This window comes from Glossina fuscipes, unplaced genomic scaffold, assembly GCF_014805625.2.
Source record: "Glossina fuscipes isolate IAEA_lab_2018 unplaced genomic scaffold, Yale_Gfus_2 2, whole genome shotgun sequence".
Taxonomy (NCBI): domain Eukaryota; kingdom Metazoa; phylum Arthropoda; class Insecta; order Diptera; family Glossinidae; genus Glossina; species Glossina fuscipes.
The window spans coordinates 832,025-855,026 of NW_023998416.1; the positions used below are offsets into that span (position 1 = coordinate 832,025).

General features: G+C 36.0%; 1 protein-coding gene and 1 long non-coding RNA gene across 8 annotated transcripts in view; one reads left to right on the top strand and one right to left on the bottom strand.

The window, feature by feature from the left end:
* The window catches only part of LOC119634189 (neuronal acetylcholine receptor subunit alpha-7), a 293,482-nt gene that overhangs the window by 201,425 nt on the left and 69,055 nt on the right, over window positions 1-23,002 (top strand). For 4 of the 7 annotated variants that reach the window (XM_038028209.1, XM_038028208.1, XM_038028211.1 and 1 more), the window contains one exon: window positions 22,077-22,121. The exons of the other annotated variants lie outside the window; for them this stretch is intronic. In XM_038028209.1, the coding sequence (XP_037884137.1) occupies window positions 22,077-22,121 (45 nt within the window). The remainder of the gene's footprint in view (window positions 1-22,076; window positions 22,122-23,002) is intronic. 7 annotated transcript variants of the gene reach the window in all.
* The window catches only part of LOC119634193, a 223,050-nt gene that overhangs the window by 109,283 nt on the left and 90,765 nt on the right, over window positions 1-23,002 (bottom strand). The window lies entirely within an intron of this gene.

The window sequence follows — 23,002 nt, forward strand, 5'->3', positions numbered from 1 at the left end:
TAATCGCAATACATGTTGTGGTCTATTTAATCCAAATTGCAGCCTGTAGATTGAACTCAAATGTACATGGACAGATATCATACGGACAGGCGAACAGACACACAAAGAAGCGTAGATGGATTCAGAATTATATTCGGTATAAGAAAAGGTAGGACAAAACGTAAACATATCCTGTACTGTAGATGGTGTAGCACGTAATGAATGCCATCTAATTGCGTCCATATTCAGAAGAAAACTGAACCATCAAGTAATCTCTGCTACAAATGTCTCAATACAGCGAGAAAATAACGCTGCGCACTAGAAGAAAATTCTATCTTGAATACCTATTTTGTACTGATGTAGTAGATATCAGCTTATTCCCTACGAAAGCCGATGTATCACCAGATGGTAATCTACATTTTGATCTAAACTAATCTAAACGAATATAAATCGAATGCAATTACCCGGTGATGTCGTTCTCTTTTGCCAAGTGGCCAATGCACAATGTCACAACGACTTGTCATATTCTAGAACAACTATCGTATTCTTAATGCGCTCGTTAAATATGAGATAAAAGTTCATACCAAAAGAAGTTCGTTTATGTCATAAATAGAATCATGAAAGCTAATAAACAAGTTGCTCGAACTTGTCAACTAAAGTTAATCAAGTGTTAAATAAAACACATATCTATCGGACACTTTTGCTTAATAAAGTATATGGGGGTTCTTTACAATGGAAAAATGAGTTATATTATTTATTTATTTATTTATTTATTGACGCTTATATAATCTCAAAGCTATTAAGGGTTATTATAATAGATTATAAAGTAAAATATTCTAAAACACTCTAATAGAGAAGAGAGAAATATCGAAGGCAAAAAGAATAAAAAGAAAAATTTAAAAAAAAAAAGGAAAAGAGGGGAAAAAAATAAAAAAAACAAGAAACCCAGAAGGTAACTACTCTAGTATGAAAGGAAATAATGCATACCACAACCACCAAACCATCCCAATACTAAGTAACTAGCTAACCTCATTATTAGCGGCGAAGGTTAAAAGCGTTCGTTTGTAAGTGAGATAAGAGCATCTGAATAGTCGCAACACCCTAGACAGGGAATTATAAGCTCTTATAACTCTTACCTGAAAGCATTTCGCCAAAGAACACAAACGTAACTTGAGAAATCAACAGAAGGTTATTGCGAACAAGCCTACTAAGAGATAAAAGATTATAAAGCTTCTGCGTTCCTGGCGCGTTAGGGTAATGTTGTAGAAGGTAAGGACGAGTCTAACTTTAATGAAATTAACGAAAGAACAATCGTAGAAACCGTACAAGACGACCTAAAATGTAGTCATACCGTCCCAAGAAGAATATATATCTTACTGCACGATTACATAATAGTCTTGTTTTCCTCAAACTTCAACTATACACGGAACTATAAACTTCTAGGGGATAAATTTTGTATGGCATAATTAAAGGTGTGACCACTCGAACTTTAACTTGATTGGGCACATTCAAGGAATAAAACTGTCTAATTAGAAAACTAACCTGAGAGCGAAGGCATTTTATATATGTGCATTAAAACATCACTTCGAATCATCGACAATCAACCCTAGGCATTTCAAACTATTTACAGTTTCAATACACGCACCATCTACCCTTAAAGCAAGATTCACTTACAGTAATTAAGGAGAAAAGCATATAAAGAACGTTTTACTTAAAGAAATAAATTTATTATAGAGATTTTTACAAATTATGGTTACAACGTCTATAACGTATAGATGGCATTATTATCCTTTAAACTTTGTTAGAAGTAAACGCTTTTCTCACACAAATAAATACTCATGCTCGTCTTTTTATTTCATTTTGTCAACCGTATCATTGTTATCAGTTATCATTGTTGTCAGCTATCTTCCTTCATTTGCTCTAGCCAGTTAGTAGGTAGCAAGAAAATATCTTATGATAAAGCTTAAGTATCACTTATAATGTAACTAAAAGCCGTGAAATAGATTTGAAGTCAAATGAAACTTAAATTTATCTAACTTTTAGGTTCCTTTGCATTGAAACCGGCGCTAATAGCAAACAAATGAGAAAATTGTATATATATATTCGGTCCTGATCGAATGGACGTAGAGGATTTACTCAATTTTAGAATAAAAAAAGTAATTTATATAGTGTATGTGTGGTTCTTTATGAGCAACAAGCAACAAAGACGGAAAGTGACGATTTTTAAAGTTTTCGTTGCATCGGCCTGTGGCCATTGTAGGCGTGTCCTTAGACCGCTTTAGGTCAGTTTCAATATCTTCTTTTTTACAACCAGGACAATGTCTGCCATAGATACTGCACAGTTGGGCAGGCGAACATGCTTAGGTGAGTTCCGCATATGAAATTGGCCACGAATTTATCTACTATTTGAGGTTTTTGAAGCTTATTTCTGCGCCTTATGAAGGCAATGAGAAGGAAATTATACTTTGGTCCACTGTAATATTGAATTTTTCCCATTTTTGTATAGGCACTACAGGCATTATCCATACAATATATGTCCAAATTTTTATAGACTTATCTGTTCCAATTTATGGGTTATTACAAAAAAAGACCAACTTTTTATTCCTTTTGAAAAAAGTTTCTTAGTTTACGTGATACTGTAGGCGTGTCCTTCGGCCGATCTGGTGTATTTTCAATAAAAACCTGCGTAAAACCAGTTTCGAAGTTTCTGCCACATTTTGTGATGAGCAGAATGTTTACAAGAAAAGCTATTACAAGGGCGGACAGAAGAGGCTTCCTTCTGGGCGCTGCAAACGTTTTCACGAAATGAATATACCTCTCACCCTTAGATGATGGGACTAACAATGCATCATTTAAAGTAATAGTCATCTTCCTGACAGTTGGTGCGTTCCATTCTACAAAAACAGTTTGGGCGCAAAACATTTCTCGCCTTGTTATAATTATCGAACAGTTACTCAGAAAACCATGGACGTAAGGGCTTGAATGCGAAAAAATGTGGTGTACACGGTCAGCACGTTTCATGTCAAGTGATCTTACCTTAACTTTACGTGAATCTGTTGCTTGTGCTAATAAGTTGTCGTAAGGCACCACTTCCTCATTGTGATCGGGCTCAATTCGAAATGACCACTTGTTGTCTATGTGTCTAGCAGTGTGCATTAAGTTTCGCCAGATTTTAATAGATAGTTTTATGTTTCGTCAGTTTTAATACATGATATGAAACGTAGATCATTGGGTTTTTACGGAAACGAATTGGTTTTTCTGTCGATAGAAGTGCTTGGTCTTTATCAATTCATGGTTTTTCATGGACTTTCAAAGAAAATCCATTTTTTTATCGCAACAAGACGTTACGAGCCTTGCAGCTTTTCGACGCTCTAGGTTTCATTTCTAGGTTTATTTCAAAATCAATTTGTATCGCAACTATTTGGCTCAACTATTTGGATGCTTTCCCGGGCATATAAACGTGCTCTGATATTGTGCTATCTTGCCTACGGCTCTTCTTCACCTGATTATTGCATTTGCTTAGTGTCTAGCAATTGTACACCGTCACGGTGTGCATGTTTCACTTCGCAAAAATCCGTATTTTTTTTTCTTTTTCTTTTTACCAATGCACGCAGCAAATAGTCGTCCTTAAGCACGCATCCGATGATTTTGAAAGTGCATGTAATGTTTAGCAATGGTGCTAGCAATGACGTAAGTACTCTGCTGGACAAATGCTGATAGATTAAAAAAGCCTGACTCTTAGAAAAACTGCCAAACACTTATTTGCGTTCTCAATACTCAATGTTCTTTAATGATCTAACATAAACACAGAACTTTGCCAGTTTCATAAAGTCGCAGTCATTTCACGTCTATAGAAGTAAACGTAATAGAGAATCAAATGGAAATATTCGTTGGGCCGAATTAAAATGCAGCGTGCATTTGGTGTAAAAAGTGAAGACATGCTAAGAACCTTTCGCTTTAAAAGCGAGTACTAAACAGCATATACCGCAAATAAATGGATTTATTGCTTGCCCTTACCAATCTTACTGCACTTAATAAGCATAATACATATGAAGATTTACAACGTAAACGTTTTTTTCAAGTTATGAATAGGACTATGGTAAACAGTTGAAGCCATAAATCATAATAAGATGTTCCCCTCAGATTTGATATCGATGCATTTTCAAATCTTTTTTAGAAAGGATATTAGTTTTTAAGACAGCCAAAGACTTGCAAAACGCACAAAGCATTTCATATTACATAAGCAAGCCACATAGAACAAATAAGAGTGAAAAACAAAAAAAAAGAAAAAATGCTAACGAAAATAAAGCCTGCAAGAATAAGAAAAACATACGAAAGAAAATTTTTCGATTTTTTTTTTTGTCTTTTGGTGAATAACTAAAACCAAATAAGGGATTTGAAGATGCATTTTAGCAAATTCAACAACAAATGTTGACAAGTTTTTCAACGCCAAGAAAGCAACGTATGACAAAAATGAAGTCAACAGTATTAAATGGCTTGAAGCCAAATATCGTAATAAATGTTAATAAAAACTGAAAAGACAAAGAAAAAATGTTTTTTTTTTTTTTTTCTTAAACTTATTTAAGAAAATGCGAAAGATGTAATTGCAAGGATAGCAGGAGCTAAAGACAGGAAGTGGAATTTTTTTTTTTTTCTTTCGTGTACATGTCATGTCTTTTGGCAAGAATTTTTAAAATATTTAAAGTAGCATTAAGTATTCATATTAATTCCATTTAATAATTTATCAATGTCAAACGGAAATCTCAAGTATTTATGTGCAGTTAAGTTTTAAAGCCCAAAAGCCAGTCAGTCATATTGGGGCAATGATTTTCGTTATAGCGATCACAATGATTACAATGATAATCATTATCGCCATTATGAACGACGGGAAAGACGTATATACAACGAATATACAACAAGCACAGATTCTTACATATACATTCAAGCGATAGGTTGTTGTTATCAACAGCCATTCAATGTAGACGTAATGCCTGCGTTTTTGACGATAGAAGTGTGCATGTATACTAGTGTGCGCAAGACAGGTATTTAATAACTTAAGCTCCCATTACCATTACCAATTGCCTAGCATATCATGCAGTGCGGACGCAAGCAAGCAAATCTATCACTTGCTATATGAAATAATATGACCTGGTAACCATACAAAAAAATGCATGTCGTAATTCAATGTCAGAAAGAGCTGCTTGTGAAAATGTTGATTTGTTACGTGAACAACGTGTATCATTAAAACGTCATAAACTTTTCAGTTAAATGACAAAAATTTTGCATACACTGCATAACTATGTATGTATGTATGCATCTTTCATCGCATATAAGTACAAACATTTATCCTCAAATATGTGAAACCATTGTCAAAAGATATATATATATATATATAATCAAGAAAAAAAAAAAAAAACATGTTCCGATTAATCGTGGAAGTGGGAAAAATGTAAGTCGAAAAGAAAGCCTCTTCTTCTATTGGTTGACAGAAGAAGGGAAGTCATTTTCAATTTTTATTGCAACCGCAATCAACTATTACGTAAGAATGTGATGCATACAAAATTAGTGCGGCAAGTGCACAATACTTTTAGTTATAAAATTTTAAATGTTATGTTAAACAGTTTAACGTTAGAATTGTGCGAAATGTTTACGAGCTGTCGTGTTGAGGACCGTCACCTCTCTCTTTCTCATCGTGACTTTTCTTTCGTTTCTTATGTTGTTTAAATAGTGTTTAAATATTTACGACATATGTAAGAGTGTGTAAATGTGTTCTTTGTTAGCAGCTCATACAGTGAAATGTCAACTTAGATATTTGTGCATGCATTTGTACATTTCAACTCGTTGACACATACAAGTATACTTACTAGCAGCGCTATTCCTAAGTAAATACTCTCTCTCTCTCTCTCTCTCTCTCTCTCTTCACCATCGTCACTATATATTCTCTGTTCATTTTTTTGTTAGCCTTTCATTTGTGTATATAGTAAAAATGTTGTTCACTTGCTGCTACACTGAACAATGGCTGCTATGAATTTTAACTTGTACACTGTAACTTTCTATTTGTTTAACTTACGACCTTTTTATGCTTTTTCGGATAAATGTTATATATATATATATATGAATCATATTTTCATTACTTTTATAACTGTCAATAACTTTGCATATTTAATACTACGCGCAACAGCTGAGCCATACACACACACACACACACACACACACACACACACACACACACACACAGGCTGGGTGGTGTGCCGACTAAGGGAGCACAGAGCACTGGTGAAGTGTTACCGCTGCTTGGAATTCGGACACATTGCCAAGCATTGTAAAGGGATATGCGACCGATCAAAGGTTTGCCGACGATGCGGAGAGGAGGGGCACATCGCAAAAGTGTGCTTAAAAGATCCCCTTTGCTTTTCCTGTAAAGGCGTACCAAGTGCTGACGCTAAACACGTAGCAGGGAGCAGTAAGTGCCCGTTATTCAAACGAGCTTTAGCTGCTAGAGGACGCAGATGAGAATTATGCAAATTAATCTCAATCACGGCGAGGCAGCTCATGATCTGCTCAGACAGACGGTCATAGAAGAGAAGATAGACCTGGTGTTGATCAGCGAGCCATTCAGAAGCATGAACCGTGGCGGATGGGTTACCGATGCCGCAGGGAAAGCAGCAATCTGGTCACCGGATTTTGCACTCCTGGATGAAAGCGCCCAGCACAATGGCTTCGCGAAGGCGAGAGCTCGGGACATACATTGCTATAGCTGCTATGCACCCCCAAGCTGGACGCAGGAAGAGTTCCTGTACATGCTAGATGATCTAGTGGCGGATGCCCGCAACAAATCATTGGTCATAATTGCTGGGGACTTTAACGCCTGGGCGGTGGAATGGGGCAGTAGAATCACCAATGCTAGAGGCCGTGCCCTATTGGAAGCGTTTGCAATGCTACCACTGGCGCTGATGAATGACGGACAAAAACACACGTTCAGAAAAGCAGGCTTTGGATCAATGATCGATATCACTTTCGTGAGTGATAGTCTGGTGCCAAAGTGCAAATGGACGCTCAGTGAAGGCTACTCGGGCAGCGACCACCAAGCCATCTTTATGGAGGTTGAGGCTCGGCGAGGCAGAGGAGATATAGGCCGGACTCAAAGGGGTCCGAAGTGGAACGACACGTCGTTCGACGAGGAAACCTTTAGGTTGATATTCTCGTCTCAAGCCATAAATGGTGATACAGCTGAGCTGCTCGCACGCGATGTGTATACTGCTATCAACGAAGCATGCGACGCCTCAATGCCTAGGAGAAGAACGTGCAAAAAAGGCGCCCCGTGCTATTGGTGGAACGCAGAAATAAGCTCGGCTAGGAAGGAGTGCCTTAAAGCCAGAAGATTAGTGCAGCGATCAAGGGGGAAGCCAGGCTTCGACAGTCGGGTCCACGTCTACAAATGCTTGCGCGGGGACCTAAAGAAAGCCATTAGGCGCAGTAAGAGAAGCTGTTTTGAGGCTCTCTGCAGAGAGGCTGATGTCAACCCATGGGGAACCGCGTATAAGGTGGTCCTCAAGAGACTTAAAGGGCACGGCCGGCCATATGTCACGTGCCCTGTCACGCTGAGCAGAATTGTGTCAACACTTTTCCCACAAAAGCTGCCGTACGTAGCGGTGGACTTCTTCGGAAGGGAGCAGGGGCCACCGCCGGTTGTTACCACGGAGGACGTGCTTGCGGCCGGCAAAAGAATTGGCGACAAAAAGGCCCCAGGTCCGGATGGAATCCCTAATAAAGCCCTGAAGGCAGCGATTAGGGTAAGGCCTGAGATATTTGCCCAGCTTATGCAACAGTGCCTCAGAGAAAGAGTCTTTCCGGAGAAGTGGAAGGTGCAGAGACTGGTGTTGATCCCGAAAGGTAACAAGCCGCCGGCTGACCCGTCGTCGTACAGGCCTATCTGTCTCCTGGATACGATGGGCAAGCTGCTAGAGTCAGTAGTGTATGAGCGTCTACTGAGAGTAGCCGAAGAAAATGGTGCTATATCTAATAACCAGTACGGCTTCAGAAGGGCGCGGTCGACAATAGACGCCATAAATCACGTAGTGAGGCTGGCGTCAGACGCTATAGCCGGGGATAGGTGGAAAGGGGGCGCCAAGAAATATTGTGCCCTGATTACACTGGACGTTAAAAACGCTTTTAACTCGGCGGATTGGGGAGCTGTCCGCAGGGCCCTTATAAGAACGCGGGTCCCAAGCTATCTATTGGACACCATAACGAGTTACTTGTCGAACCGTACGTTGGTGTATGAAAGCGACAACGGCACAGAACAGTACAAAATATCAGCAGGCGTCCCACAAGGGTCAGTTCTCGGCCCTCTTTTGTGGAACATCATGTATGACGATGTCCTGAGGTTGGAGCTGCCCACCGACACAACGAGTATTGGATTCGCCGATGACGTTGCGATAGTGGTGGTCGCAAAGCATATTGCCGATATAGAAGCGAAAGCTACCGAGGCAATCATGCGTATCAAAGGGTGGCTAAATAAGGTGGGCCTAGAGCTGGCTGAACACAAAACGGAAGTCGTGCTTGTGAGCAGCCGGAAGAAGCTAGAGACGTGTGAGATAAGAATCGGGGACCACATTGTGCAGTCAGTTCCCGCGCTCAAATACCTGGGAGTGATAATTGATCACCGCCTCAACTTCAGGCGGCACATCGACTACGTGGCGAAGAAAGCGGCAGGCATCCAGACGGCATTAGCAAGGATTATGCCAAACGTGGGGGGTCTGAAAGCAGCTAGAAGAAAGGTCATAGCCACTGTGGTGACGTCAGTCATTATGTATGCGAGCCCAGTATGGGCGGGTGCATTGACTGTAAAGGCGGCACTCCGAAAATTGGCGGCGATATATCGCCTCAGCGCCCTGAGGCAGATTTGCGCATTCCGAACCGTGTCGGAGGAGGCGGCGCTAGTGCTGGCCGGCAATCTGCCAGTCGACATCCTGGCCGATGAGATGAGCCGCATCTACCAACGGCGTCGCGGCAACGATCTCTCCTCGCTAGTTATAAGAGGCGAGGAACGGATGGTCTCGCTAAGGATTTGGCAATCGAGGTGGGAAAGAACGACCAAAGGAAGGTGGACGTTCGTTCTTATCCCTAACATAAGACGTTGGGTCGACAGAAGGCATGGAGAAGTAAACTATTACTTAACCCAGCTTTTGACTGGCCATGGTTGCTTCCGGAAATATCTTCACAGATTCGGACACGACAGTTCGCCTTACTGCCCGGTATGCGAGGATATGGAGGAGGATGCAGAACACGCAATGTTCTACTGCAGCAGGTTCGAGAATGGGCGGCCCCAAGTGCCACCTAACGAGGTAACAAGCGCAATGGTTGGCAGTGCAGCAGCCTGGAACGCCGTAGACGCATTCGCCAGCAATACTCTCGTGGAGTTGCGGCGATTGGAGAGGCAACGGGTGGAGAGCAGAGGGAGTGGAAGCCGATAGTGCATTCCACTGAGGTCCCACCATCAGGAGCGTGCTAGCGACAACCAGCCCCCGCGAAGTAATACCTAACGGTGGTCCCGCGGGGGAGAGTGGTAGACGAAGTGTGTGTGGGGGGTAGTTTTTAGTACGTATGCGCCAGGGATGGCGAATCGTGCATGCTGCTACTAAGACCAAGCAGTATCTTTCGAAGATTTTCTACCTCCAGCTCACAGAGCAAAACAAAAAAAAAAACACACACACACACACACACACACACACACACACACACACACACACATTCAAAGAGGTATCAGAACAATAAACAAAATAGAAGTTTTCCTGCCTTTACTTTACCTAAACAAAATAATTTTATTAATTGCATTCTCAAGGCAAGATTAAAACTAAGAAAGTTGTTTCAAACTTTTTAAAAGAAATCTTCGCTTAGTTCATAGCTTAAGTTATTTATAAAACCTTTTTTTTAATGAAACCTTTAGTAAACGAGCTTGTAAGTATCTACGAATTTGCTGAGAGGGAAAGACTTGGAGGAAAATCCTATGAATGAACTAATAAAAGCAAATCGAAACAAATCGTCTAACTAAGTTATTATAGCAATATTATGTAGATTCCTTGAAATAACTTTCCGTTTAAAGAGATAAATATTATTCATAAATTGAATTATTTCTACTTAGTTGACAAAGTTAAGCCTGTTTCATATAATAAATTACTTAATTAGATGAGAATTTTTTTGAAATCATTTATCATTCAATATTAATTGTGCATTTATTAAGCACCGACCATATGTCTTATGGAAGTCATTTATTATTATAACCCAATAATTACCATTTAATACAATGTACTTGAAAAGCTCAATTAATGAAAGAGAAATCATTTCCATAACAACTCTTTGTGTAATTACGACAATTACATCTATATGTATGTAATAAATATAAATAGACAAATTACATAATTCACTTAGAGCTGCAACGCATAGATTTACCTGATTTCGTAACTGCAAAGAGATGCAGTTTCAACGAAATTTTCTGAATAGAAAGAAGGTGTAGCAAGTGTAATTTACTTTTTGTAAGGAAAACTTGCAAATTGGCAAGAAACGAGTTTATCACTTTAAAACTACAACTACCAACCTTTCCTATGTTTACCTATTTTCATCAATTTGAGTTAACTTGATTCATTGTGGAATTGCTACTGTCGCAAGAATTAAGGTAGGAAGTTATGATCTGGCACGTACATCTCTTAATCTTCTTCTCTGCTTTTTATAATGCATAAGTACGTTGTCAATCTCCGAAATTAAAAAGAGACAGTGCTCGGTACTTCTAAGGTTAATGTTACGATAGTATTAGTTCATAAGTCCCTTGATTGAAAATTGATATTTAACAAACAGCTACGTGCGCTTATTCTACTTATGGATTTCTTACTTCATAGAGCAAAATGAATTGATTTGCCACCATTTTTAATGAATAATTTAGGTAAATAGGGAAAATACAATGATTGATTTTATCTTAAGTAATAAGAATAATCATTGCCTCACATTAGCTAATAAAGAGAGGCACCTACGGACTGACACTGAAAGGTAAGTGAAAGGGGAAAATTTACCGTGAACGTACAACATTATCATACACTTCGTACAAGGAACGAACATTAAACAAAGAAAACTAGTCCGTACACTTTATTGCAACACACAACAATTAGAAAAACCAGTCAACGCGAGTGCGTATTAAAGCAAACTTCAGAAACTGCACGAGAACATGAAAAAACAAATAAAGCTGTAGCGGACGAAGGAGCAATACGTGCTATCAAGCTAATGCAATGGTAACGAAACAAAAATTTAACCCTTTTATATGGACCTTTTATAGCCATCTATCCTATGTACGTGACATTGCATCATAAGATTGTTACTTACTCATAACTCTGCACAGCTCTCGAAGGAGAAAAGAAGCGAATAAAAGCGAGTGTAAATAAATGCATTATTTACTTAATTTCACGAACACGTGACAATACAAAATTTTATCCGCTACTGCTTATACAACACAATGTATTAAATATGTAAGAGTTGGTTATGGAAGTTGATGTTAAGTGTCCTTTATAAATTATTCTGGATAAAATGAGCTAATAGGAAATTTCCGGAATTCTTTGACTAATCCTTATATTTATTATAGGTTTCGCTATAATTACATAAATGTGTAGTTTGCTCTTCACGATGTATTCATAGTCTGATATAGTCGGAGGGGTGAGGCGTCGCAGCAAATTCTCAATTTGTTCTTTCAATTCGTCAACGTACTACGTAATTTAAGAATCGCAAACAGTACAATGAAACCATATGAACTGCTTACTCATAATTGTCTAACCATACGGGTTGTTTGATTAATTAACAACACTTTCAGAATGGCGGAAAAAATTAGTGCCCATTTAAGACGATCACTTGGTGACGCATTTCATAAGCGGAGCTAAGAGCTATCTTAAGTAAATAAGTAAATGTGCTACATGAATATCTTAGGAACGTTAGGAGAGTCGTCGATCATAAAATGGTTCACTTTATTATTGAATCATTGAACCTCGACCAAGAAACAAAGCAAATTGTTTACCATTACTCGAGGTATCTTCACTGCTTTGCTTTGTTCGCATGTATCACACATTATTCTTTCCTGCTATCATTCTTCCCCCTGGTGTTTTGCAATATTTCGAGCAGCTCCGCTTGCGATATTTCATTTGAACTGCTAAGTAAAGCACATTTGTTCAGCTAAGCAAAATAGGCGTGACGCCTCTGCAAAATTCAACTCATCCGCTGGAAAAACTTAAACGATTTTCTTTCTGCTCGTCCGCAAGGCGATAATAAACTTCGGGGATTATGTAAACTGAATATATTTAGTAAATTATTACCAAAACCATTTCAAATTCTTTCGATTTATTAGAAAACGCTCTAGAGCTCTCTAGTTCCTAAAAACCGGTAATCACAATAGTCATGTAAGTCTACGTAGTAGACCTAATATGCTTGTACATATACATGGTTGTTGTCATTTGAAAAAAATTGCTTATTACTAAGTTGAATTTTTAATTTAAAAGATTCCACGTTGTTTGTCAGCTGCAAATAATGAGTAACAAATCAATTTGTACATATTGGAAAAACTCAATCATTCTTACAGCATACAATGAAAAGCTTAACTCGAATGAATTTCAGAATCTTGCAAGATTCGAGTCTCGCGAAATCTTCTCTTTGTCTATAAAACTAATATATAGTAGATGGCGGAGGACACGCGACGAAATTAGGTGCTCAAATCAGAAACGATGAAGAAAATCGCCAAAAAGGCCTGTGAATGATTTAATTATTGATTAAAAATTTTCACAAAACAAACTTAGGCGCAAAATTGATGTCGCGTCATGCGAATGTTTCAACCCATTATGAGGTTTCACACTAATAAATCTGTCTTCTTGGATTGATATATATCCCTGGATGAAATAACATTAGTTCAAAACTGAGGCGAAGGGAAACCCAAGAGTAAGAATCCACAAGAAGGGAAACTAATCTGCTGAGACGATCATAGCGCGACCTTTTTGAGATGCTGATGTTACTTGTGCTATTTTGACTACCATCTAGAACGCAAAAACTGTCAACGGCGAGCATTAAGGAACCGAGACGTGATATCAAGAAAAACACAACTGCATTTGAAAAAGGCCTGTTCATTTAAGCCTAATGCACTGCATTTATACATCAAAAAATTTCCAAATTTGTTTCGTATGCTAGTAGTCCATCTTCTCCCAACATGTTTTTACAAGGAAATATCAAAATTGAATATGTTGTTCATACAATGACTTTCTCTAAGAAGGGCGTTACGACTGGGAAATGATTGTAAAAAGGATCCAATCGAATCAATTTTCAGCCGACGCTTTCCTTCGGCCAAAATACATCAAAACATTTCGAAAATTTGCGCACATGAAGAGAGCTCACGAAGAGCTACATATTGAAATGGGGCTCAAACAGATTTACTTACTTAAATTCATTCAGAAAATTATTTGAAACTAATTCTGAGCAACCAAGCAAATCTAATATGCCTTCAGCAGAAGAAGTGTAAAATATCATTAAACAACAAATGTTTTCCAACCACCAGGTCCCAGGCTACGTAAGAGCGAAAACGAACAATGAAAATTGCAGCAATTTTTTCAGTTCCGTTCAGACATGTCAATGCGTTTAGACAACTTAGTTTTACCTTTTCAATGATAAATGTCTGCGTTTATGTCAAAACAACTGTACTTTCAGTGACTTTCAACTGTAAAGCAGAGATAATAAGTATAATGATAGATCAGAACTTCCAAAATCAATGAAATAGAAAAATGTAGAATGGGAAAAAACTTCTCTTTTTTCGTTTCATTTACCACATCTTGAAAAAATGAAGAGAAAAGAGGAGAAAATAAGTTTTCTTAAAAAGAAGATTTATTTCTAAAACATCGTGTTGTCCTCTTAATTGTTAAAGCACCTACGGCATGATTTCGTCATAGTATGTAGCAAGCTATTTTTTTCTTTTGTATATAAAATGGACAGAAGTAAGCTACGTATCCCAATTTTTTTTAATTTGCTGTTGCATTTCATAACCGACTTCTCAGTAAGTTGGTAAGATGATATCGATATCTATATCGACGAGTCTCCATGATTTTTAGGTAATACTAACCTTCAGACGAAATAAATCACAGTTTTATGACATTTCGACCATTAATTGGTATACAAATGCACGCGCTATACACCATATTCAGTTTATAGTAGTAAGTTGGTGTCAGAAATGACTTCCGATGCAGATAGCTAGATTTATGTCCGCGTCTACCTATTATGAATGAATTTTTGCTTTCACTAAACAGATATGGATTCAATTTATCTTCTGACAAATGTTCTGCCTCGTGCCTTGTTTTATTAAGCAATTGTTCGTAGCACCTAAAATAGAGCCAAGAGGAGAATATTCGTTACGTGAAGTTTTTGAAATTTAAACAAACGATAATGGCGAAGCCACAGCCGTAAGCAATGGTGAGTGGTGGTAATGTAAGCGATCGGGAGAAAATACAACTTTAAAGGACTTGTAAGATCGACTTGTAAGACCTACTCGGTTTTTAGTGTAATTATTAAAGGCAACATTGGAACAAAATCTATGTCTGTCAAAAAGAGAGGTAGCAGGAAGGTGAAATTCATCGCAGCCAAGTGCCTGCCACCGCCTTAGGGAAACTAGAGAAAGTCGCCAAGTTGAAAAACGTTATTCATGATTCAACATACACATATATACACACAATACACACAAGTGTACGCATAAATATAAACATAGGTAAATATAGACAGGTGGAATAACAAGTGCGTTTGTAGCAATCAAGCAGTCTTTTTCCAGTTTTTTTTGTATAAAAATTAACAAGAATTCCTTTTGTTACGTGTCAATGTCCACATGTCAATATCCACTACATAAGCACTTTTCACTGTCAGTGTATATTAAATACATCCCATCTCTCTACATGATAATAAAAGCAGTCAGCGAGATTTAATCTGCCTTGAAAAGAAACAGTCCGAGTATTTGTATAATCTTTTTAACTGCTTAGTTAACTGTCTTTCTTAATATCTCTCAGTTGATTAGATAAGACTTTAGGAATGATAAAAGGGCTGCTCAAGCATTCACAATTGAAGGAAAAATTATTTGAAAAGAAATTAATAAGCGCTTGGATGAGAATAAAAAAAGTAATAATAAAAAATTAATATCATAAATATTTTGACGATTATTACAAGTGCACTAATACACCCTTAATACTCTCTTGGCGACTGGATATCGAATACGGAGTCCTTGATAATTATTGTAATTTCCGAATAATCAAATATTTCACTTTCTTATCTTTCTACTCGACATAGTGTCTGTTATTTTATTGTTTTATTATTTCGCTGTGCAATTTCCATTGCCACTAAACGCACCGACTCTCCGTAATATTATTTAATCCTGCAAGATGTAACTATCAGTCTTTGCTAATAAATTTCCCGTTTCCACTTTGCGTGATGCTTAACTATGCCAGTGTTATTACGTTTATCGACTACAAAATTGCGATTACTCTTAACGCATTAGGTCACACTAAGAATATTGCCACTAGCTAGGATTCATAAAGATAATGCAACGGGACAGAATTTATAATTTTATTAATATCATTAATGCTGTTGTAATTAGCCATCACGTTTAACTTTATTTAATTGAATAAAAGTTGCCGTTTATTAATATAATAATCCAACTTTGGCTAAAGCTTAATTAGATCATATCTTATCATAAACCCAATAGCCAACATAATAATAAAGTTTATTCATTTAATATTGTAAGTGAAAATTTGTGTACCCTACACCACTTGTGGTACAAAGATTTGTGTATGTTTGTGCGTGTGTTTAAGCATTTATTTATCCACCTACTTGATGTCTACCCGTCTTTGTCTGTCCAGACGTTTTTATGTTCACACTACAGGTCGCTATCTTTGACGTATTTTAATGAAAGTTGCTGTACGCGGAAATGCTTTGGTCCAAGAACGAATTCTGTTGAAAACGGCTTTATAACGACGCGTTATTTTGAAAAATTTCTTAAACAGGAAAAGTCCAGAATTAATTTCTGAATCGATCTTATCTTGTCTGTCCGTTTTGTGTTTTTATGTTCAGTCCGCAGATCAGAATTTTCGAGATATTTCGGTAATATTTCGTATACATACGTTTGTTGAGGCAAGGACCCACACTTATGGAAATAGGTCAGGTCAGATCACCTTCTCGGCCTCTTTCCATACATCGCATTACTTCAAAAAGTCGTCAATTAGATGAAGCGATATGTGGCATTTAATAGAGGGACATGGCCCACTATAGTGGTTTTACTTTATTATACTCGCGTAATGCTAAAATAATATATACATTAAGAAGGTAGGGGTTTTCAAATGTCAAAAAATCAAATTTCCTTCTCTATTAGTACAACATATCAAAATTATTTTTCTAAAGAATAAAGTTTCAATTCAAGCGGGTCAAAACTGTAGAGCAGAAAAGGTTTGAAATTCCAGGCGTTCATGGCGAGATATGTGACTTTGTTAATCAAAAAATTTTTTCTTAAACAGATTTCTTCAGAAACGAGTACAGCTTTCTTTTACAAACTTTTTCTATATATGATGATATGACAGTGATTGGAAGAGGGTTTCTTTTTTTTGCTTTAATCCAAACGTGCATTACAAGGCCAACCATGGTGCAGACTTTATTGAAATTTATACTTTTTGCACACATCTCTGCATAAAATTCGAATTTCGTTTTCCCTAAAACCCATTATTCAATTGCGAGCTGTACTTAGCTGCTAACAGAAAAATATTTGATATTTGCTTTCAACTAGAGTTATCACAAACTATCCTAAGCACCATGGGAATACCTTTTTGTAAAGCTTCTCCGAAAGCCAAGCGCTAAATTTCTAAGAGAAAATTTGTAATACAAGAATTATGAAATATTGTCTAAGAGTTGCTCTTTTTTAATAAAAAAAATTATTAAAAAAATATCCTTTTCTTACCCTTGTTACCCTTTACATTAACAAGTGCAAGATTTTTGTCTATAACTCTTACTGTAGTCTTGAATAAATCAACTTATGAATCCGCGAACCTTTTAAGAGATCTAAGAGAGATGGAATCTCTCTTAAGAGACTAGCTGCTTAGTAGATAGTTGCATAAAATTTTTAACTTTATATCCGATGCTTGTCTCTCGATGTCACAAACGAAAGGAAATATTTCTCTATTCTATAAGACGATAAGAAAGCTTTCGTCCTCGCATTGTTTGTTATTAGGACAGAGTTCTGCTCACAGAGGCTGTATTAGCAGAGCGATCGGTAATATTTTCACATGGCTTTCGTGAAAAACTTCCCTTTTTTCTAAATGATCGGCCACTCTCCAATACCTATCAGTGCGACGATGATCAGAAATGCTTATACGTAGAATAGGAGGGAGAAGGAATCAGATATGAAAATATACGCCTTGAGATGGTAACGTCAGGAACTACGGGAAATACCTCTGCATATACATTTTTTCAAGGGCTTGTAGTGCGGTTAAAGAAGGACCAGACGCAGCATTGTAGCCTGCCTGGTAAGTAGACGCCTGCCAGGATAAATGGGAGAGAAAGTTGACAAAGTCAAATAATTCTATTATGAAAAACAAAAAATCTAGTTAGTGGAGACTTACGATACTTGTGAAAAAATTGAATAAAATTGTAGATGATTGTGTATGGAAAGTGAACGACAAACTATAAAAACTGTCAGTAATTTCTCAAGCCCTTTGTTGGGCATCACATTTTTGGCTTTAAAAGCAAATCATTCTCATTTCAATCAAAGAATTTTCTATTCATTTATTGCAATCCTTGCAATCATTTTCGTTAAGCCATTCTGTGCCTGCTGGAACAATAATGGCAAAATCACTATATGTGGAGTATTGAATGAATAACGACAATCAAACGGCATTGTAATCGCTTTAATAAATTGCCAATTAGGACAAGCGAATGTGATCTCAAATTTTGCATTGATTCATAATAAAAGAACGCTCTTGGAAAAAAGATTAAAAATCCGAAAAAGCGAAATTAGTTTCTATATTAAGAGATGTGAAGAGGTGCGTAATCGATATTTTTCCATTAGGAATTTGGGTATACCAACCATTTCCTAGGAAAAACCTAATGAAACTGATGAAACAAAATTGTAAATACGTACAAATATGAGCATATATATACAAAAATTATAATTGCACAAACACTTGTTCTTACCGTTCTCCATATTTAACCTTATCCGTAAAAACCATATTTTGTCAATTATAATATTACTTGACACTCTCTACTTAGCCCTTCTGTGCCTACCTCCGAAGAATAGAAGAAGTAAGCGTATAGCGTATATAGTCATTTATCAGTCTATACTTCCTTAGTCTTAATTCTGCAAAACATATAATCTATGTTTAGATCGGAAATCTGAAATTGGTCATGATTTGCCCTCAAATTCGACTCATATCAGAATGAAGTCTATTAAGAATGAAAATTCCAAGATATACCTATCATAGTTATCTGGTGCAAACGCAGCATGCAGGAACTCGGCAATTGTGAAAAATGTAAACAAAGTGATGAGTGGCCAAATTTGAGCACCCAAGGTGTACATAACTTTCTCGTTTGTTTTCTTTTTCGCAATTTTTTCTTTACTTACCACATAAAACTCCTCACAAACTCTTAACAAAGAGTTTAAATAGAAAATTCCTCAACAATAAACTGCCAAAATAGAAGACAATTTATAACTATGCGGAAGAGTGACGAAGCAAAATAAGAAGAATAAAGATTACATAAAAAGAAAAAAACTTTAGCTTTACAGATTTAAACCAAAAGAGAATCGTCTTATTATTCTATAATAATATGCACAATAGCAATAATTAAAATAAACAGAGCCGCACAAAAGATGATGATGATCATTTGCATGTTGCTGTTTGTACTGCTACTACTTCTGCTCTTGTCCCAATGACATAGCGAATGCATATATATATATATATATATATATATATATATAAATATAGATTAACTCGGCTGAAATCTTTTTACTCGGTGTAAATCCAAAAGAAATTATAACTTTATATTTACCAGGCTTTCATGCTTATTCTTCTCCTCCTCTCTATCTGTGATCGCTTTTCACCCTCAGCATATGTTGCTTAAAATGAAAACTTTTCCCTTCTCAGGGCGTTTAAGTGAATTTGTCATAATACATTCGTAAGCCCAATCCAAAAGGAGAACAAAAATAAAATAAAAACAACACAAATGCACAAATTGTATATAAATTTTAAGCAAAATTCTTTTACACAAAACTATGTTGTAAACTGCTAAGTACACAAAGTGAATATGGAGGAGCGAGACAAGAACAGGGAGAAATTGCTTGGCAGATAGAAAACTTTGTTGTTACTTAATATGGTGTTAACAGTTAAATGTAGCTTTTTTTTTTTTTCTTTTGCTTATTTTATAAAACAAATGGCGAGAGAGAAGCAATGCTCGACGCCGAAGAGATTTTAGTGCTTAAGCAACTTAAGCTGTCATAGTGTTAAGATAAAAGCACATATTTAATGTCACCGCTAATTTAACAGATTTTAAAAATTTCCCTTTTTTTCTTTAAGCGGTGTCTCAACTTTCCGCAAACATTAAAAATATATTTCATAGAAAAGTTAGGGATTCCATTAGGATGTTCTTCTTGCAATTGCTTTTCCATCTGCATCCCTGTAGTTGCAGTAGTGGCATCAGTGGAAATCTCCTTTTAACCACAACCGTAATACGACGTTTCCGTTGTGGTTTTAATGGGTCCTGACCTCTTCATGCAAATGTTTTTTTTTTATTTTTTTTTTATTTTTTTTTTTATTTCAAGACTACAAGCATCTCGAATGTCACTATAAACTTTTTTGCTTACATTTTCATCAGCATGTGACGAAAGTCGCCTGTAAATCTATTCTGTAGTTCCTTAATTACAAGTTTATAAATGAGAAGTTCTTTTGTAGTTGTTGCGATTGTTTGACAGAGACTTTTCCAAATAAATAAATTTATTCCATAATGAATTTATATCAACTTAGGTTTAAACAATGAAATTGCTTTTGCACTTGCATTGAAAATTTTAAAAAAGGATTATAGTGATGATATAATAACACAATCAAGCAGTTACTAACACGTTAAAGATGGCAGAAAAACAGACGAAATAACGACGTCCAGGAAGGCGATCGTTTTCAGCAACAAAGGAAAATATCGAAAAAATTCATAATCACCATTATACTCAACGATTCTTTGTTAAACTGAAATTTCAATTCAGTCAATTCCTTATCGTTTCATCTTATTGCTACGGCTTAAACAGCTTAAAATTTTGAAAAACAATCAAGCGGGTCCACGTGGCCGAGAGGATGCTTTGTACGAATGATGATGACCTAAAATGCATAACTTCTGCTGCCAGAATTGTAAACAATACCACGCAGAACTTTACCGTAGTTTGGCTAAATCTACTCGTAAAGGATCTTGGAGAGTTATTGAAAAACAATCTTGATTCTTGTATAATTTTATGTCGATCTTTCAACGAAAATTAAACTAACGATCTCACATAGTATTGATGTAGTATAATTCAGAGAGATCAATTTCTTTTGCCATAGTTTAAAAAACCGTATCACGATAATCGTTTCGATGCAATAAAGTCGATCGCGGGTAATAATTTTTAATAACCACATAAGAAGATCTGAAGTAGCAAACCGTATGAAATGGAACTGCTGTCAGTTATTACTGACGATTTCATAGAACCAAGTTAACGCAATTCTTGATAACCATGTGTATGATAACCAGCTTCAGATATACTATAATTAATATTGTTTATGTGCAAAAATATTATTCCACAATTATTTTTTGATTTCTTATTATACCGATTCAAATCACTTTCCGGATCGATCTAGGCATTTCTGTCCGCTTGTCCGTCTGTCCATATTCTTCTCCTAGGGCGAACTCTGCTGCAAATGGTTCGGGTCGAGCCACTTTTTTGATCACTTTCTTTATAACGCCTTGTCTTAAGAAGTCGTTATATCAGTAACTATACAGGAGTGCAAGATATTTCAGATGGCCCGTAGCCCACTCTAGTGTTTTTACTTGAAGTACAAATGCCTAAACTATATGTTAAGGATTTGCTTTGCTGCTATTGAAGGTGATTTCCGTTGATAAATAAAAATAACCAGATTAGCCATGAAGAAGTGTAACAAAGAATTGTGTAAGATAAGCTTGAGGAGTTGCAATTTTCGCAAGTTCACCTCGATATGCGAACTTATTAGAATAATTGTAAAATTTTCCACTGCTTCAGCTTTATGGCTATAAACTTTTGTTGTGCGGAAGAATGTTACATATTCCTTGAAAACTTGTAAGTCGTGAAATTTACTTTGTTTTAAAATGTATATCATTCCAATGCAATCTGACTGGTAGCTGCCATCAGGATAAGCTGCAGAAGGTTTAATAATTTTGTGAATAAATCAAATCTAACTAAGTTACAACGAAGTTATAAATAATAAATCTATTGTGCAAAACACTTTTGTTGTTTCAAAATTAATAGAGATTTTTTATAAAGAAAAAAAAAAAAAAACGAACACTTATTAATGGAATATAAAAGTTATTTTATAAATTTTTTTGTTTCTCTTATAAACAATAGAAAATGATGCTATACGGAGTTTTAAACTAGGAAAAATTCCGAAATCACAATTAATTAATTTTGAAATTATTTTTAAACAAAGAAGATTCCTTATAGCATTTTAAATAAGTGTTGCAAGAATATTAAACTTAATCTATAACAAAATCATCATAAAAGATATATCTAAAAATATTTTCAAAATATAAAATGATTTTAAAATAATGGCCAAATAAAAATATTCGTTGTGTTTGCTCTCTGTTTTCCACTTTGTTTTTTTTTTTTCTTTTTTATTATTATGATTATTAAACACATTTATTTCATTTTTTTAAATCATATTTTTTGCTTTTTATTATACACAATGTAAAAAAAATAAATTAAATAAAATACTTCACACACTCACACACACACACACCACTTTATATATTTTTTTGTTATCATTATTGTTATGTATATGTACAATGTTTAGGACGAGAAAAATCAACTACTTATAACAAATCTATGGCTTTCGTTGGTAAGTTTTGTTTATATACACAAGCATTAAAAAAGTACAACAGCAAAGTAAAGAAAATTTTACGGAAATTAAAAAAAAAAAAAATGCACATAATTTTTTCTCTCTTTCTCTCTTACGATAATCAAATCCTTATTAAAGATACATTAGCTTTTTATATTTCTGGCTAAAATCCTTTTTACAACTTTTAAACTTAGTCTTTTTTAATCTACTTACAATACCTCTAATGCTTTTGCATTTTTTTTTTTTTCAAGCTCTTTTAACATAGCCCTCTCAAAATAGTTTCCAAAGCTCTTTAATGAACTTTCATATGTATGCTTCTTCTAAATTAACCTTAATTTTCTCTCTTCTGTCAAGACTATAATTTTATACTAAAGTCCATCTTCAGAAATTTTGTTTACAACCTACAATATTCTCTCGCTTTAAGCTCTTTGAATAAACACATGTGATAAAAATTCATTTTTAGAAACAAGTAAAATTTTTCAACTAATCATGCCGACCACTGAAGTATGCAAATACCTCCTGCCCCCCTGCCTGTGCATTTATATAGCCAGACTCGTCGATTAACCGATGGGTTTATTTGTCCGCTCGCATTTTCCGCATGCCAGACATAAATGTGTCTGTCTATGTATCTGTCTGACTATGTTCATATTTATGGTTCTGTTCATCCTCTGTTTTTGCAACGTCCACGAATCCCAATACAACAAGTAAAATCACCACAGTGGGACACGACCCTCTATTAAGTATCCCTTACCATCTTAAAGTTACTCACATAACGACTAACTAAAATAAGTTGGTATATAAGGAGTGATGGAAAAAGTGACCCGATCCGAAACATTTTTAACAGTCAGTTCGTCTCTGGGCAAAAACACGTCAATGAACCA